An 18282-nucleotide genomic window follows, 5' to 3' on the forward strand; every position below is an offset into this window, starting at 1 on the left:
CCCTGTCCATACAGAGCCAGATTAAAACCCCCAGGGGTACTAGGCAAGTTACTGGTTCGGGTCCAGCAATCTCCTCTTGTGAACTCACTGAGTCCAAGTCTTCAGACAAAGTGCTGTGGTCTCTGCACCAGCCAGAGTGCAGTGCGGAGGAGAGGGGTAGAGATAGTGGTATTTGATTTATGAGGGGAAGTGCCACATATTATATAATTGGTGTCACCACTCAGACCCGTTGATCCAGACGAGCGCCCTGATTTCACTTATCTTGTCTTCTCTACCTCCACGCCGCTCCAGGCAGACGCCGCGGCTCTCCAGCGCTGGAGCCATCTTGCCAAGTTCTGCACATGTGCAAACTCGGCATTTCTTCCATTCATTCACTGCAGCCAATCAGCTGGTAGCTCTCACTATAAAAGGCACCTTCTGCTGTAGTATGGTGTCAGATCTTCAAGTCTCTCCTCCAGGTTAGACATTCTAGTTTTGGATTCTACCTTTTCCAGTTTTCTGCAGTGATTCTCACCTGAGCAGTCTCCAGTTCTTTGCTGCATGGTCCATACTTTTCTTAATGGGCTTCTTGTTAACAGCTGCTGCAGAACGTGGCAACATCTGCTGCAGAACCTCGCTCCGCTACCTTCCTGGTTCTATGGGGCTTCCCAGTTCCACAGGATCTCCATGGCAACAGCTGCTGCAGAACCTCGCTCCACTACTTTCCTGACTCTAGGGGCTTCCCAGCTCCACAGGATCTCTGTGGCAACTACTGCTACTGAACCACACTCCTGCTATCTTCTGTCTCTTCTTGTTCCAGTGTACCAGGTTCTCCCTTATGGTTTTGCCCATTACCTTCTGAGAGGACTGAGACCTGCTGTTAGGGAGCCGCTAAACCCATACTCCCTTGCAGGAGTCCCTGGTGAAAACCTCCCTCTCCGGTAGACTTCTCGCCTCTCTGAGGGTATCGTCAACCGGGCAAACCACTGGGGCATCTCCTAGAATCCTTGTGGTGTGACAATTGGTCACTCTAGATTACAATGGGAGATGGTGCCTAGTGGGGCTGTGTGATCCAATCACACAGCAAAGTTGGTGTAGAGAGTGTATGAATATAAAAGAATAATAAATGTAAGGTTTGAATGAACTGTGTAGAGGAGTGGGTGGCATTCAGGTAGAGTAAGCTAGGGAGGTCATTTGGGAGTTTGATCATATTGGCAGAGAGGTGAGTTTTCATGAAACACATTGTGGCTAAAGGAAAGTCTTGTTGTACAAAGGAGGGAATTCCACAGAGTAAGTGTAGCTTGAAAAACAATCTTGTATTTGGAAATGGGAGCATGTAACCAGTGTGGATGAGAGGTGCAGATGGTGGGCAGAGCAGAAGTCAAGTTGGGAGAAATATTGAGACGAGGGAAAAGAAATATGTTGGTGCAGTTTTGTAAATGGCTTGGTATGTTGGGAGATTTTATAGTATTTTATATTGGATTCTCTAAAATACAGACAACTTTTTAGGGACTGTGGAGTGGAGTAGCAGTAGAAGAACATTTTGGAAGGAAAATTAATTTACACACTGTATTAAAAATAGATTGTAGGGGTGAAAGTTTGGTTAGGGGAAGACCAGTGCAAGGAGAATTGTAATAGTCAGTGTGGGAAAATGAGTGCATGAAATACAGATTTTGCAGTGTCTTGTGTAAGATATGTTCGTATTCCGAAAATGGTTCTATATATCAGGGTTTAAATACAGATTATGGAAAACAGAGGATAACACCTAGGCAGCCAGCCAGATGGTACTGGTTGCCCCCTGGAGAGAATCACTTGGCTGAGGTAACTATCAGACACACCATGTCTGGCCAATCCGCTAAGTCCTATGAAGATGGCTTGTGAGAAACAAGGCAGTGGGTAAGAAAAGGTAGAATCTTGAGGGATGAAACTGAAGTCAATGAACAGGTCAAACAAAACAAGACTCTGAAGCGCTGATAGAGAAATGCAAATTCAAATCCAAAGTTTACTTTTGCAAAGCTTGTAAGAGTGAGGGCTTTATTAAGGCTGCACACAGGTGACGTCTCTTAGCCCTGATTGTCTTGACCTTTAACAGAAGTGCAGAGTATTATATAAAAGCGTTGCTTTAGTTGTGTAATTATGCAGCAGTAGCTAGTGTTGCAGCAGATCCTCAGATAGACTGTGCACTGCCAACTGTTGTTTAGAGCTGGTATTGCAGCAGATCCTCAGATGGATTTGGGTATCATTCACACAGAGGGGATTTTGAAATTCCAAAGAGCTTATGAGGAATCACAAATCAAGGTGAAGGTGTAGGTAAGGAGTTGACAGGTTGTTGCTCAGGCAAGAGGATAACATTTCAGGTTATATCTTGTCACTCTTTTTGTTTAGGTGGGAAGTAAGATCTTTGGCAGTGATGGGAGTCGGAGAGTTTGGAGTGCTGAGAAGAGATTTAAATGTATTCAAGAGGTATTTGGGAGTTAAAAGCTTAAGAGGAAATATTGGAAGTTTGTTTGGAAGTATCCAGAGTTTTTCAATAGGAGTAGATAATAATAAATGTGACGAAATCATGAGAAATCTGATATTTTCGCCAGTGTCATTCTACTTTGCAGGAGCGTTTGGTCACAATTTCACGGTCAGCGGATCCTTTTATGGGTTTACCTAGTTTGGTGCCACCTACAGGGAGGCGCAGATTCTAACGACCCGAAGGGTATTTAGTGACGCCCGCAAGGGGATATGGGCTAGGCTGCTTTCGTGCCACAAGTTGCGGTTCTCAGAGTAAGTGCTAGAGTGAAATCCAGAGGTATACACAATGGAACCTGTAGGTCTAGGAGCACAATGGCCGGAGTAACGGGTGCAATGATATGCGGCTGGTAGATGCTGAGGTCCTGGAATGCTGGTAGCAGCGGAGCTGGATCAGATAGTAGGAACTGGTAGCAGCAGAGTACACGAGATTCCTAAGAATGCCTGGAAGCACAATACAGAAATACAATAGTCTGCGGCTGGTAGATGCTGATGTCCAGAGATGCTGGCAGCAGGGTTGCAGGGAGCCAGAGGAAAATACATCCACAGAGGGTGAAAAACGACAAAAGAACTGGCAATTGAATAAATGAAAAAGGGTGCATTAAATACTGTGGCTACTAGGGGGCGTCTACCAATGAAAATGGATGGAAGGCTTCAAAAGATGGGTCTGCGCAGATTCCAAGATGGTGCCGACCAGGACCTGCGCCGCTGCACGCCGGGGACCAGCAGGGGATGATTCTGGCCGGGCAAGCCGGGACCTGAACGCAGAATCGGCGGTCCCGGCATGTGATAAGTCTTTGCAGGCAGCAAGTTTCTGTAGTGTCTAGCGGCTGAGATTGTAGTCGATGCTGAGAAGAAAGAGTAGCCACTTGATAAACGATTGTTGATTTGGTTAAGATATGGTACTATCAGATCACGACAAAAGAATGAAAAATTGGGGAGAGAAGTTGTTGCAGAAACATTGTAAGTTGTTGAAAATAAATAGAACTGAGATTTCTTTAGGTATGATGAGGCTTGACAGAGTTAGAGTGCAAAGAAGTTAAAGTGGTGGAGGAGAGCTTCTAGGTGATAAAGTGATAGTCCGAGGAGTGTTAAAGAAATCAGGAACTGAACAAAGTCTGGAGAGAGCAAAATAAAGGCAGTTGCCACTGTGATGAATAGAACACTCAGTCTTCTTGGGGGGGCAAGAGAGATGGTTAGAGAGACCAGTGGCGCACGCAGGGGGGGTTTCTGAGTCTCTAGAAACCCCCCCCTGCGCTAACTAAGTGGCCACTGTCCTATACAGCAGCCGCGGCGCTGTCAAATAAGCGTCTGCAGCGGTGCTGTATACAGCACCGCCGCAGACGCTTCTTAGACAGCGCCGCGGCTGCTGTATAGGACAGCGCTGGCGAAACGGAGCTGCTGCGCATGTGCGGGGGCATGCGCAGCAGCTCTCTCTTGTGGTTTTTTTTGTGTTTTTTTTTTTCGGTCGGCGGGGAGAAACCCCCTTCCCCCATCGACAATCCGCCGTGCGCCCCTGAGAGACAGTAGTTTGGATGTGCATAATCAATAGGGATGTCACTAAAGGTGATGGTGGGGAAGTCAGAGGATAAGAAATGAGGGAGCCAGGCAGAAAAATGTTGAAGGAGCTGTTGGTGTGGTACATAGGGGCGGTGGGGTGGGGCTGATTATGGCAACACAAAGAGAGAAGTATTTGAAAATCAGGATAGTACTTCAAAGGAAGGGAAGATGAGTGATGGAACAGTTGGCACATCTATGAATGTGCAACAAGGGGAAAGGTGGAGTCCAACCCCACCTTGTCTGCTTCTAGTCCTGGAAATGTGACTGAAGTGGAGACCACCATGTGGAAGGACTGCAGCGTAGGCAGTGCCCGATTGTGTGACTCATCTTTTGTTATTGCCAGAAGGTTGAGATTGTTTGAGAGAAAGAGGTCGTTTTACAAACCGAGCGTTCATTCAATAGGGCAAATTTGAAGGATTTTGAAAGTGATGAGTCAGGTGATGCATTTGAGGTAGTCTGGATGTCTATAGTGTTCTGAATCAGAATGACATTTATGGGAGATGTGGGGATGGGGGCTTGATTTGGTGATATATCGCCAGCTGCTACAAGCAGAAGACGAAAGTCCTTGAAAATATGATTTATATGCTCTTGTTTCTTATTTAAACATTGTCATAATAACTATCCTCTCTTCCTCTTCACAGCACGCTATAGCAGAGAAAGTGAGGACTGTGCGGAAATACCGGAGCAGCCAAATGAGTAAGTACATAGTGAGAGTTATGTTCACTGTGCTGGTCCAGTGCCATCATTTTGCATCTAGTTATGTGAACCCTTACTTATACGCCTACATAGATCATAAACTGCGTGATGGAGTTTAATCTGTGTGCTACACTTGAGCTCTTCCACAAAAATACGTCTACTCCCTATGACCTGTTACAATTCATCATTTGTCCAACAGAAATTTTTACACAACTACAAAGTGAACATCTTGGTAAGCAGAACTAGGCATAATGATAGAGTAAATGGGCAAATGGAGCCCTTGCACTACACTTACGTATATATCATAAATGACTCCAGTGTCTTTGTTATTTATGAGTGTATGTGTACAACATATTTTTAGAATTATATGATCTGGGTAGTGACAAGTAGATTGAATACTTTGGTAACTGTGTAAATCTAAAGTAGGAGATGTTCAGCTCTAAATAACTGGTCCCTAAGCTCCTTTTACATACCCATTAGTTTGCAAAAATATTACGTGCTAACAACTAAACAGTAATTTTTAATTCTGTTTAAATATTATTTGCACAGATTTCCTAACAGTTATATTTGAATAAAAATAATATACTAAGCTTGTAGCTAAGAGTAAAGTAATCAAAAGCAAATATTCTATTAATTCAGAACTGAACCTTTGGCTTCAAAGATAAGAAAAAATAGAAACCTATAATCTACTTCCTTGTTCACTGGCTTCCATTTCTGGGGGCCATTTATGGAGCGCAGGATGGGTGAGATCCTGTACTTTAATTTGCACTGATGCATCTTGATTTCTGTCAAAGTGCATGGTATGGATGTCTGCACTGGACAATGGGAGGAGGAGTAGTTGTGGCTAAGTATGGAGTAGGCGGACAAGTGCGTCTAGTGTAATGAGATTAACTGGTGAAGAGAGCACATTTTTAGGGGTGTTCTTTGCTGTGGTTAAGAGCACGCAGCCAATCTTTTCCACAAAAACACTTGAATATTCCATCAGCTCTGAGCTAGCAGAGATCAGGTTTCATTCTGCACTTTTAATGGGACATGTTTTGCGCCCTCCAGTTGTCCATTTGCACTTTGGCAGATAATCACATTTCTAGATCCACTTTGCCCAATGTAATAAAAACTTCAAAAACACAAAAGTGCTACATTCTATAAAGGTAGTGGTAAGGTAAGACATAATTAAAAGTTAAAATTAATTAAATGGGTGGTACTAAATTAGTAGGAGGTTTGACTGTTGATGTGACGTTTACACTTTGCGTCAGATGTTCTCACCCCTCTGCTAACCTAGAAGGTTTTGTGGTATGTGGAGTGGCGAGTAGGCAGCACTTTGATATTTACTGGGCACCTGTGTGCCTGGGCACCTAGGCACACAGGTGCAAAAACCAAGGCATTTTCTGCTGCTCACCCAATCTATTTCATAAATGATCTCCTGTGCAACTTCATTTGTAGCTCCATCATGTGTTTTGCACTAACTTTGCTCTGTTTCCGATTTGTCTCATGGTCCTAACAATGGTCAAAGTGGAAATTTAGAAGTGGTGTTATGAAAAATGTACATGAATGTAATTTGATAGGTTTGCAATAAAGGCAGTAGGAGAAGTGGCAGTATAGCATACCAACCAGTCCACTTCAACCACTGTTCCTAATGTGTTACGACAGCTATTGAGAGGCTAACTTTGCTGCTAATCCTTATTATCTGTCTTTCTTCAATTTCCCTTCTCCTTTATAGGGCTGGAGTCAGATGTCTCCCAGAATCATCTGCAGAATAAAGCCTACGTACGCCAGTTCCAGGTCATTGACAACCAGAATCTGCTTTTTGAGCTGTCCTACAAACTGGAGTCCAGTGCACAGTGACCACAGCAGAAAATGCTACTCAGACATAAAGATTGTGCAGAATAAAGTGTAGAGCACAGGGTACTGTGTTCTCTGTGAATGGATGAGAAACCCAGCTATATTGCTATGCTTCAAGTGTAATAGGTTATGCACTTTGTACATTACTTTGTTATTGAAGACATTGCACAAGTTGTGCTTTAATGGATGCATGGTGTCGTCAGTAATGAAACCAGGTATCTGCCCCTGCTTTAAAATAATAGCAGGAGAGACGTTTAGCACTAAAACCGCAACATACCGCCACCTACTGCACAGCAGAGAGACTGCAGAGTGTATCCGCCCAGACTGAAGAGTGGGTGGCACAGAATTGGTTATGGACATTGAAATATTTTTATAATAAGATAACGTGTACAATCCACTTTGTACTATTTTCTTATCTGGGGAATCAGAAGGTTAATAATACTATAAATAAATATATATATATACATTGGGTTGCATTCCTACATAGGAAGGTTTGCAGGCTACACATTTGTATACATAAGTATTCTTTGGAACTCAAACTTCTTGCTGTATATGATATGTGTTGTATTTTGGGAGGTGGGTGTAAAGTGGGTATATTTAAATGATAAATAGAGTATTTGCTCTCCTGTGCAGCAAAAAAAACACACCATTGTGTGTGATGTAAATGTGCGTGTTTAAGAATAGGAGATATATGGAAAGTCAGACACTGATTCAGAAGACACTTTAAGGGAGAGTTTTGCCAAAGGTGGATGGCTGCAGTGGTGAGAAAATTGTGCCACAGCTGGTTAGCCAGACCCTTCAGTAACCCTGGTTTTCTCTGAACACTCCCTCTTTTACTTTTGACAAAGGAGAGGGGTCTAGCAGTTTGGGGATATGGTCAGGACTTATTAGGTTATAGCCTAAGGACTGATTTTCCCTGCAGCAGACTTCATGGTGTGAACATCACCCAGAAGTATTTATAATCCATTTTATCTGCTAGTACCTAATTTAAAGTGTACCTATCACATTAACAGTGGAGGCGGACATATTTTAATTTAAACCAGGTTTCACCCTATCAATTCACTAGGAGCTAGCGACATCACTGAGGCATGAGTGCTTTGTGATGTCACTAGTTAGTGACTTGTTAAGCTACATTCTCAACAATATTGGTTCAGTCCAAAAAACGGTGGCCTTCACGGTGAGTATCCTGGATTGTCAAGATTATCGATATAATCCTGATTTATAGCTACATAAGCAACATCCCTAGCACACATTAATGGGGCTTATTTAATAAAATTGTTCTAAGTACACAAATGTGCCATAACCCTTAGCAACTTATCCTAATTGTCATTTTTGTAGTGCATTTCTGAAAACGATTGCAGGGGGTTTCCGTACATAGCACCATTATATTAAATAAGATCCACTGTGTGCATGAATATACACATCGTTATGTATGCAGACCTATATATTTATATAGGTAAATAAAAGTATACATACTAATCTATGTTTTTTCTCACCTGCTCAGCCATATGGCACTTACTGTGTGTACCTTTTCAGTTGTATGGTGTATTCAGATTTGAACCCGTCTGGACGGGTTCAAATAATATGTCGAAATATGTGTAAAGGTTTTTGTACTGAGAGAAACTGTATAAATGTTTTTATATCTGTTTATTTTAAGGTTGTTATGGCAAGGTGCAGGAAATTAGCACTTAAATGGGCAAACAGACCCAGAGTAGAAACACTGGATAGTCAGTATAGAGAAAGCACTCAGCCAATAAACATCGTTTACAACTTGCAGTGTGGTCAATCTTTGTGTATATACATAATAAATGGTATATATGTCTATATACCATTTAATCTCTCTAGCCAATCGTGGTATTTTCCAGTTTGATAGGTCCCGAATATGTTTGTGTAGAAGAGCTATCTGGGGGGCACACACTCACATTATGAAGTCCGTCAAGACACTAGTTCTAATGGCTAAAGGAAGAAATTGTAACACAGTCCCAGGGTAACACAGTCTCAGGTAGAAGGCAGACCTCAATCCATGTGTATAATGTAAAAAACAGCTCCCAGTCCAGTCCCAATTACTGTCCCACTGGCATAAGGCTAAATACAGAATGATTGGGGCTGTATCCACGCTGACACTTTTTTCGGGCTTATACAGAGCATGACGGAGTGCAAAAAATTATGCAAACATGATTTTTCATACTCCTTCCTGCTCCAAATTGCTGTTGCATCCTTGAAAATAGTCAATATAGGGTTTTCCAGATAAGGGATTTTCTGTTTTTAGGAACAACATACTTAAAATATACTAAATTATATTTCAAACTTACCTATTTCTTTCCTGCACACTACTCCTAGAATCCGTTTCCTCATTACTTTGTTTATCCGCCCTCCTCACAGTGACTGTAGAGCACAGGAGTGCATACTAATTATGGTGTAGTTAGTATAGTTCATATCAGTGTGACATTTTCACAATTAAGCTTCACTGCCCCACAGACATGATTTATCTCACACAAGCTCACCAATAATCCTTTAATCTTTGTTCTATGCACGGGTCCAAACATTTTGGAGTTGAGATGGCACAGGGACAAACACAAATTGGTTCATTTCATTGATGATCTATTAGCAATAATTGTAAATCCAGTGGCCCCCATTCCCCAACCTAATAGCTGAAATTCATAGTTATGGAAGATTATCCAACTCAAAAATGGTCCAAAACTTTAACACCTGCCTTGGTGTCCGGTGTGACTAAAGCAGAAGTAATGTTATGTTCTTTTACTTTCCAACTGACTGGTTTGCCTGGAGGCAGCCTTATGTGTCAGTCTGGCTTCTTCAGTATTGCCTAACTCAGTACAAAATTACCTAGGCGATTAGTAGTATACAACCTTACATAGAGAGCGCTAAAGTCGCCGCTGGTCGATGTTGCTGCCATGGCTACTGAGCACAATCTTCCACTCTTCTACCTGCTTGGTAGGGATCCAATCCAATGTCATCCCTGCTTTTTGTAGACCCAAAAAGAGCCACAAGCCACAAAGGCTTCCATGACCGTGTAACTGGCATGAACCACTGATCAGTCCAACAGGAGCCGTTACCCCTAGTCATTCCTGATTCCCATGGCGGGGTGGCTTCAATAGGGAAATCCCTAGATAACTCTTCTGCTGCCCTTGGTGTCTCCATAACAGATGGTTTATTATCACAACCACCTTCCTGGTCTCAGTTTAACCATACTTCCAGTACAACATGAAAGCTGGTGCAATAAGTCCTGCAAAGTCTCTGTCACTGGCACATGCAACTTCCTGGGGTGCCTCTGGTTGGCTGGGGACCATAAGCAGACATAGCTCCTCTAGGGGACATTTAAATTACCTCTCTGGTGCGTAGAGGACCCATCTGGTGACCTTTAAGAATTATGAAAGCATAACCTTGCAAACATCTATTACATACTACATATTTAATCCAACCTCAGTATTGACGAGAGGGAATGCCAAGTGGGCTTAACCTTTATTAGATTTTTTCGCTGGTCTTCAAAAACCATTCCCTTTCTTTTGGCACTGTTCCCAAATTAAGTGCTATGGGGTAGCTATAACTAAGGACCTCTCTCGACTCTATAACTCCAACTTTACCCCACTCTTAAAAAAAAAAAATTCATGAACTTAAAGGTGGTTGATATAAAAATTTCTCTCAGATGGGAAAGATAAATATTTTTAAAATGAATACCTACACAAAGTTCTGTTCATAGTGCACACCCTACCAATTCATACACAACAGAAATTTTTCAAGGACTTGCAGCGCTCAGTGAGGGACTTTATTGGTGATGGTGGTAGGGGGGGGGGGGGGGAGGGGGCTCATTTAGACACAATAACTCTCATAAGCGCAAACAAAGGGGCGGTTTACAACTTCCTCTCTTAATGGTCTACTACCAGGTGGATATGCTTAGTAGGATATTGGGAGTACACTCAAGCGATTGGAATCAAACAACAGGTTACCATTGGAGAATGGTCTTTGGAGATCCCAACTAACAGTATCCCCTGTATTCAATGGTTACCATGAATATCTCACCTACTATAGGTCCCACTTTGGTGCTGCAAAACCTACTCCTGAAACACATTTAATATCTGACTCTCATCCCCCCTTTTCCCCCCAACCCCACTTGTTTCTAGCGCCAGTTTTCCTCATGTAGTGCAGCACCAAAACAAGTGTACAACACAACCCTGTGCCCAGTATATAATATAGTCTCATGTAGTGTACGGACATGGTTAAAATGGCTTTTCTTTAAGGTTCAAGATGCTAGTTCGAGCTATACAATTGTATGGACATTGACAAACATGGATTAAAGATGAAGAACCTGGATGTTGGTAAGTATTACAGGGGTTGGTGTTTTTTATTTATTTCAAATAAAAATATTTAGAAAACAAGGTGTGTGGTTTATTTATTTACATTTTGTCTTGGTGCACTACAGATCCCAACGGGCCCTGTGTGCCAGGACATGTTGACACGTGGTTTCCTAAGTACTAGCATGCCCTTTCAGTCATGGGCATACTGGTGCCTGGGGGGAACCCACACTTTTTGTCTCCCTGATTTTGCTAGTACCAGCCTAGGCTGGCAGCACTACGGTTAATGTGTTTTGGGGGCTGTATTTTTTTTTTCTAGTATTAACTATTTTATGCCGGTGGCTGCCGCTGGCATTGCCGTTTGAATGTCGACATTACTACCTGTCGACAGTCACAATGTCGCCATTTTAACCATGTTAACACACTGTAAGAGACAATTCTCTGATTAAGCTGTTAATTTATCCAGGGAGTAGCAAAACCCAAATCAATTAGAAATTAGCTATAAATGTTATTATTAGTTATTGTTTATATATACACTGATATTTCTTTGGCACCATATTCCCAGAGCCTCACATCACTGCTATGTGCTGTTGGTGATCCTGATCCTTCAATCTGTGTCTTCCTGCCAAGGCATTTCCTCTAAGGAGGTGTGGTGTATGGCAGCTCCATTCTAGGGGTGGTAGAGACAAAGATCTCAACTTCAACTTGCCTCCTGGCCTACAAACTGCTTCTTCCCCCTCATCTGACACCTCGTTCATTAGCCACACTCTGAAATAACTGATTGCAGGGAGAAGCACTGTGGCACAAGTCACCTGCTCTGTTTCCTGCAATAAGTGTTTTCGTACTATGGTGAGAGCTGAGGAGCAGCAGTATTCTCTCATTCCTGCCCCTACTGAACTATCAGTCAATCACCATAGGCTTGGTGGCATGTAGACAGCATTTAGAGTTACATGCACATCAGCTGAGTTACCTCACGGAGGTGAAGACGAGAGATAGAGATGTGAGAGCTAAAATTCTATAGAGACGAGGAAAAAAATGGAGACAGCTGGGTGGTGGGAAAAAAGTGAAATGGGCAGGTGGAGCATGAGAAGAGAGTTGTTTTAAGATGGGGCTGGTAGGCAATTGTGAAAAGGTGAGTTTTGAGGGAACGTTTGAAAGTTTTGAGGTTGGTGAGCAGTGTGGGCAAAATCCTGGAGGCGAGAGTGTGAGGTCGTGATAGAAGAGGAGAGATGAAGGTCATTAACAGAATGCAGTGGGCGTATTGCAGACTATTTCTTGACAAGGTTGTAGATATAGGAGGGGGTGGCATTAAAGAGGGCTTTATAAGTGAGAGTAAGCAGCATGAATTGTATTTTGAATGTGACATGATTGCGCAAGGAACTGGATGTGGGGAGTGAAATTGAGTGCAGAATCAATGATGTCCTCTAGGCAGTGCATGAGTAGGAGGTGAGAGGGTCACATTATCAACTTTGAGAGAAACATTGGAAAGGAAGTTGACAATGGGGGAAAGAAACAAGACAAATACTTTTTGACATGCTGAGCTTGAGGTAGCACTTAGAAATCCAAGTGGTGATGGCAGAGATGCAGTCAGACATGTGAGAGAGGGTAGAAGATGAATGGTCAGGGGAGGTAAGGTAGATTAGAGTGTTATCCCCATGGAGGTTTTACTGGAGGCCAAAGTAGCGAACAGAATGTTTGGGGACCCCGACAAAGGAAATGGAGGGGAGCAAGTGCCTAAGAAAGAGACTCTGAAGTTACGAGGCAAACCAGGAAACAACGGTGTTGTAAAGGCCATGTCAGCATAAGAGGTCAAGGAAGAGGGTTTGGCCCTTCTTGGTGGCGTCGAGAAAGCGGAAGCCTGATTGTAATGGGTCATGGAAAGAGTGAACAGGAAGAAAGTGTGTGAAACAGCTGCAGATTATCTATTGAAGAAGCTTGTAATGGAATGGGAGTTGGGATATGGGGAGGTATCTAGAGAAAGAAGCAGGGTAGAGTAATGGCTTTTTAACAATGGGAGCGATGGGCCTTTTTTTGAAGGCAGATGGGAAGTTGCCAGTGTAGAGGAACAGGTTGAAGAGATGTGATTGGTGCTAGCAAGCATCAAAGGAAAGATAGCGGAGGTGGTGGGACAAAGCAGAGGTCGAGGGGACAAGTTGAGTGGGAGAAGGAAACGAGAAGTAAAATGATCTCTGATTTCGTGACAGGAGGGAATGTGGAGAGGGTGGTAGGGAGGTTGGAGTTTGGGGGCTGTGGGGGGAGAGAGAGCCATATGGATGAAATGTTATTATGGCTGAAGTCAATGTTCCCATTGTAGTAAGGAGCAAAGCCGTGGTTGATAAGAATGGGTGGAGGGGGAGAAGGTAGGGCTGCGGAATTGTAGAAGAAGAGTGTTGTGTTAGCGCAGGACAAGAAGTGGGGACAGAATAATAATTCGAGGGTATCAGACAAGTGGGAGGGGTCGAGTTCATGCAAGTTGTGTAGTGTCTGCACACTGAAGGTTGTGGTCAGATAATGGGAAGGATTATTTGTTCTAATATTGCAAGTGTGTGTGCGCTCCTACAATCATGTTTTATTGTACCAAAACACATTGCATCTGTTGACTTGGTTTTCTAAACGTCCTAAAAGTTCGATCAACGATCGAACCATGTTGGGCAAATGTGGAAGTGTGTATGCACTCACGACCAGCAGCATAGACAGATATCTGTTGTGTGTGTACAGAGTCACGATCTTTTCAGCAGATGAGTATGAGAGATAAAGATTACAGATCTGAAGGCAAACTGTGTAGGTGTGTATGCATGAATAGGTATGCTCAATGGGACTTTCATTCGTTGGTGAAATCGTTACAGACATTTCATCTGCAGTAAGATTACATAGGTGTGTACCCAGCTTTAGAGGTGAGAGAATATGAGGTCCAGGGAGTGACCATCACAGTGAGTGGGAGAAGAGATCCACTGGCTGAGACCGTGGGCGGAAGAGAGAGAAGTCCCAGTGGCTTTGTCGACTGGGATGTTAAATTCCCCAATGGTGGGGAGGTTGGAGGGAAGGAAGTGGGAATGCCAGGTGACAAAGTTGTAGAGGAAGTGGGAGTTAGGGTCCAGGGTGCGGTAGATGACTATAATACGGTGGTGAGTAGGGGAGAAATGATATATAGAATGAATCACAAAGGAAGAGAAAGAGAGGGAGGGTTCATTGTGAACAATGGTGCAGGTGCAAAATATTTGATTTTAGAATGCTGTTAGGAAATGTTAAAGTTATTTGCAAGGGCTTCCAGGGTGGGAGGAGGTAAATGGATAGCAAGGGATTCCGTTTTAGAAAAAATTATTTTATATCCCGAAAGGTTCCATAGGTAGAGAGGATATCAAACAGGAGTGAGGAGGATGTCATCTGCAAATAAACTCAGCTTTTATTCTCCAGACCCAATCGCAACTCCTTCAATACCAGGGGAAAAGCAAATTCTCACCGCCCAGGGCTCATTCACAAGAGTGAAAATCAGGGGTGACAGGGGGCATTCCTGACGTGCCATTAGTAATTGGGAGAAGAGGCAATTGTACACCATTTACAGAGACCCGGGCAGAAGTTCATGAATACAGGGCCTGAATCCCCTGAAGAAAGTTGACACCGAAGTCAAACCTCCTGAGGGTTTCTGTCATAAATGGCCAGCTAATGCGATCAAATGGTTTCTCTGCATTCAGAGAAAGCACCAAAGCTGGGGTCTTTTTAAAGATAATACAATGAATAAGGTCAATAATTCACCTGGTGTTATCCTTGGCTTGTCTACCTTTTACACTGCCCACTTAATCATTATGGATCAAGTGAGGCAGTACTACATTAAGGCTTTCCGCAAATACCTTCACATAGGGCCTGATTCATCAAGGTACGCAAACTCATGTTTCATACTTTGAGTGACGCAAACCCTTATATTTGCATTGGAGTTTGAGATTGAGTTGACTTTGAGTGCCGTATCTGCTCTGTTTGCGCTGCGTATGTGGTGTTTTACATAGCTCAAGTCCCGTTTAGCAGATGCGTATGAGTTTGCGTACCTTGATGAATCAGGCCCATAGATCTTAATGTCCGCGTTCAAGAGAGAAATAGGTCTGTAATGAACATAATCTGAGGGATCTTTGCCCTCCTTTGGAATAACATCAATATAAGCTTCGAAAGCATGGTGGCTTAGTGGTTAGCACTTCTGCCTCACAGCACTGTGGTCATTAGTTCAATTCCTGACCATGGCCTTATCTGTGTGTGGAGTTTGTATGTTCTCCCTGGGTTTGTGTGGGTTTCCTCTGGGTGCTCTAATTTCCTCCCACAATCCAAAAACATGCTGGTAGGTTAATTGACTGCTATCAAATTGACCCTAGTCTCTCCCTGTGTGTGTGTGTGTGTGTGTGTGTGTGTGTGTGTGTGTGTGTGTGTGTGTGTGTGTGTGTGTGTGTGTTTGTGTGTTAGGGAATTTAGACTGTAAGCTCCAATGGGGCAGGGACTGATGTGAGTGAGTTCTCTGTACAGCGCTGCGAAATTAATGGTGTTATATAAATAGATGATGATGATGATGATGAGAAGGATCCACCTTTTAACACACGGTTGAACACATCAAGATGAGGCGAAAGCAGCGAGTTAAACATTTTATAGAGTGTGGCTATAAAGCCATCAGGGTCTAGCACTTTCTAATAACATCAGAGATTTCTTGGGTCATCAAGTCCACACCCAGCACTTTGAGTGCACCAGGAGAAAGCCTGGTTAAATGACAATGGGAGAGGAAGACTCCACAGAAGAGGGAGAGCGTCAAACCATCTGAACTTCTCTGTAATCCAATTAGGGTCATGTATAATTTTCCCAGAAGGTGATTTAATCTGAAGGAGATTGGTTTGGGATACTTTTGACCTCAGTCTGGAAGCCTTGTCTTCTTTTTCATAAAAAGTTTGGTTTAAACATTTAAAAGAGTTCTCTGTTTTAGAGGGAAGCATGATATTTAACTGCTTTCTGCTGTCATAAATTTATTATAGCCCTCTGGTAAACCCGTAGATTTGTGGATCTCTAGTCTGGCTACCTGCTTGGACTCCTCAAGTACTTTTTGGGTCCTCATTTTTTTTTAGCATACATTGCTTACCTGATTAGACTGCCTTGAATCACAGCTTTATAGGCATCCCAGAAGAGCATAGTTGAGATTGATGGGTCAATATTAGCTGCATAATATCGGATTTCAGTTCAATTTTAGTTTTAGTTGAGGTTCTATCATTTAAGTGGCAGGTAAACTGTCCAATCTGAGAGCCCACGACATCCACTAGGCCATGGTCTAACCAGGTGCTGGAAAAATATCAACACTAAGGATATGTTGAGCCAGATCAACACTCACAAGACAATGTCCAAATGTGTGTGTACATTGTGGACAGGAGAGTAAAAGGTGGTGGTTTCTTTGACCCTCCATGCATCAAAGAGGAGGTGCTGGGTGAGGAAAGATCACAAGGCTTTAGAGTTGATAGTTGTACTTTGTACTTTGGACGGTCGATTTAAGTGGAGGTTTGGACCTGTCCAGGTGGTTATCAAGGGTGGCATTAAAATCTGCCCGGACCAATCTATACCTTTGGTACTGCGATAAGAGGTCACTCAGAGTGTGGAAGAATTGAGCTTAATTCAAATTAGGAGCATAAACATTGAGGAATGTTGTTAAGTTCACCAGTCAAAATGATATAACACCACTCTGGGATTCTAATCATGTCAGAAAGTGTGAATGTGAGGTGTTTAGTAAATAAAATTTTGACTTCTTTCTTTTTGCATACAGGATCACAAGCGTGATATGAACATGGATTTCGATTTGAATTCTGGATGGCAGGGACCAGAGGAGTGAGTCTCCTGCAAAAACACTGTCGCCCTTCATTTGTCGAAGAGTATGAAATAACATGGATCGTTTCCACGGACAATTCAGACCCTTCACGTTAAGTGCTAGGAATTTAGTAGCCATGGAAATATAGTAAAACAGCTTTGAAAAAATGGAGTAGACAAAGAGAGTCCAGGCCGCCGAGAGAACACCTCTGCATCTTGGGCGGAAAAAAAGGGAAGAAGAGGGCTGAAGATAGGATGCAAAAACAAGGGCTAGGTTCATGAACATGAATAGCCTGAGGAGTCAGACCCAGATGAGGGTAAGGCTAAAAAGCTTAAGGTGTTCAAGGCTGGTCCTAATGACCAGAGAAGTAAATAGTGACATTGGCATTAGCCACGTAGATAAGGTAGATGTGGAATTCAGGGGTCCAGGGTGCATGATAGGACTTTTACAGCAAACATTTAATCGTGTGAAATGGAACATTAGTGCAAGTGTCAATAATATCATGAAGAACAATACCAATCTGAATATAAAACAATGCATAGTAAAAGTATAAGAATATATATAAAAATAGGACTTATCCATAGTTGAACAAATACAACCAGCAGGTGAAATAAGGCTCAGAAAGCGTCTTCTTGTCTTTGCATCTGTAGCCATACCTGTTAAACTTGCTACCAAGTACTGCAGTCCACCCTTTGTGTAATATCCTGAAAATCACAGGTATATTACTGTATGGAGTCATTCAGAAAACTAGTTCCCCAGAGTGCCTCTGGGAAGTTAAATGCAAATTGTGTCGGCCATTTCTGGGTGGACAGACTGCAAACTACAGCCGAGGCTGCTTTCTAGAGCCCAAGAATGTACTAGAAGGCTTCTTGGAGTAAAGGGGAGGAGCTAAAAACAGACTGTCTAGAGAGACAAGTGATGTGTGTGGCTGCTGGCTGAACTAATGGATGATCTTCCCATTAAGAGCCAATGAATCTATGACTGAATTGTTGTCCTGAGGGATGTTTGCAGCCAGCCCAGAAAGAAGCACCTTTGCAGTATAGGAAAAGACCTAACTTGCCACTGCCCATGAGATGTAAGCAGGACTCATATGAAGACAGATAAGTTTCTTTTGCTTTGCTATGTTCAAGTTATTTTAGTCAGACATCGAACGGTGTTATTAAACTTCTGACCGGAACTGTAATATTGCTATTGAGAGGTGTTATAGCACTGGCTAAAGGAAGAGTTTGTTCCAGCCAAATCTGCTGTATTTAAAGTTATCTACAAGCTGACTAAAATGGATGCTGATGAGAGAACTGCAAGTTGTGTAACCCTACAGTTGCTGGGAGAGAGTTGCTTATTCCATTAGATGGATTGCTAAGTAGACTACTGATTTCAACTTGTACCTCGCTTAAACCTATGGATTATAATTTACCCCATTGGGTTCTGTATATCATAGAGTGAACTAGAAAGCATCTAACCTCAACAAGCTGGATTAATCCTAGTTGCATCTCTGATGATTTTTGTCTGATAAGTAAAATTGGTATAATTGAACTAAAAGTATTGTGTTGATTTATGTTT

At 42.7% G+C, this 18282-nt stretch overlaps 1 protein-coding gene and 1 long non-coding RNA gene across 2 annotated transcripts in view; one reads left to right on the forward strand and one right to left on the reverse strand.

Moving 5' to 3' along the window:
• The window catches only part of RAPGEFL1 (Rap guanine nucleotide exchange factor like 1), a 47068-nt gene extending 38703 nt beyond the window's left edge, over positions 1-8365 (forward strand). The window contains exons 14-15 of the mRNA XM_075177111.1: positions 4698-4752; positions 6470-8365. Coding sequence (XP_075033212.1) covers positions 4698-4752; positions 6470-6594 — 180 coding nt within the window. The 3' untranslated portion in view covers positions 6595-8365. The remainder of the gene's footprint in view (positions 1-4697; positions 4753-6469) is intronic.
• The window catches only part of LOC142094698 (uncharacterized), a 52506-nt gene that overhangs the window by 4743 nt on the left and 29481 nt on the right, over positions 1-18282 (reverse strand). The gene's annotated exons all lie outside the window — the stretch shown is intronic.

The sequence above is a fragment of the Mixophyes fleayi genome, chromosome 6 (assembly GCF_038048845.1).
Source record: "Mixophyes fleayi isolate aMixFle1 chromosome 6, aMixFle1.hap1, whole genome shotgun sequence".
Taxonomy (NCBI): domain Eukaryota; kingdom Metazoa; phylum Chordata; class Amphibia; order Anura; family Limnodynastidae; genus Mixophyes; species Mixophyes fleayi.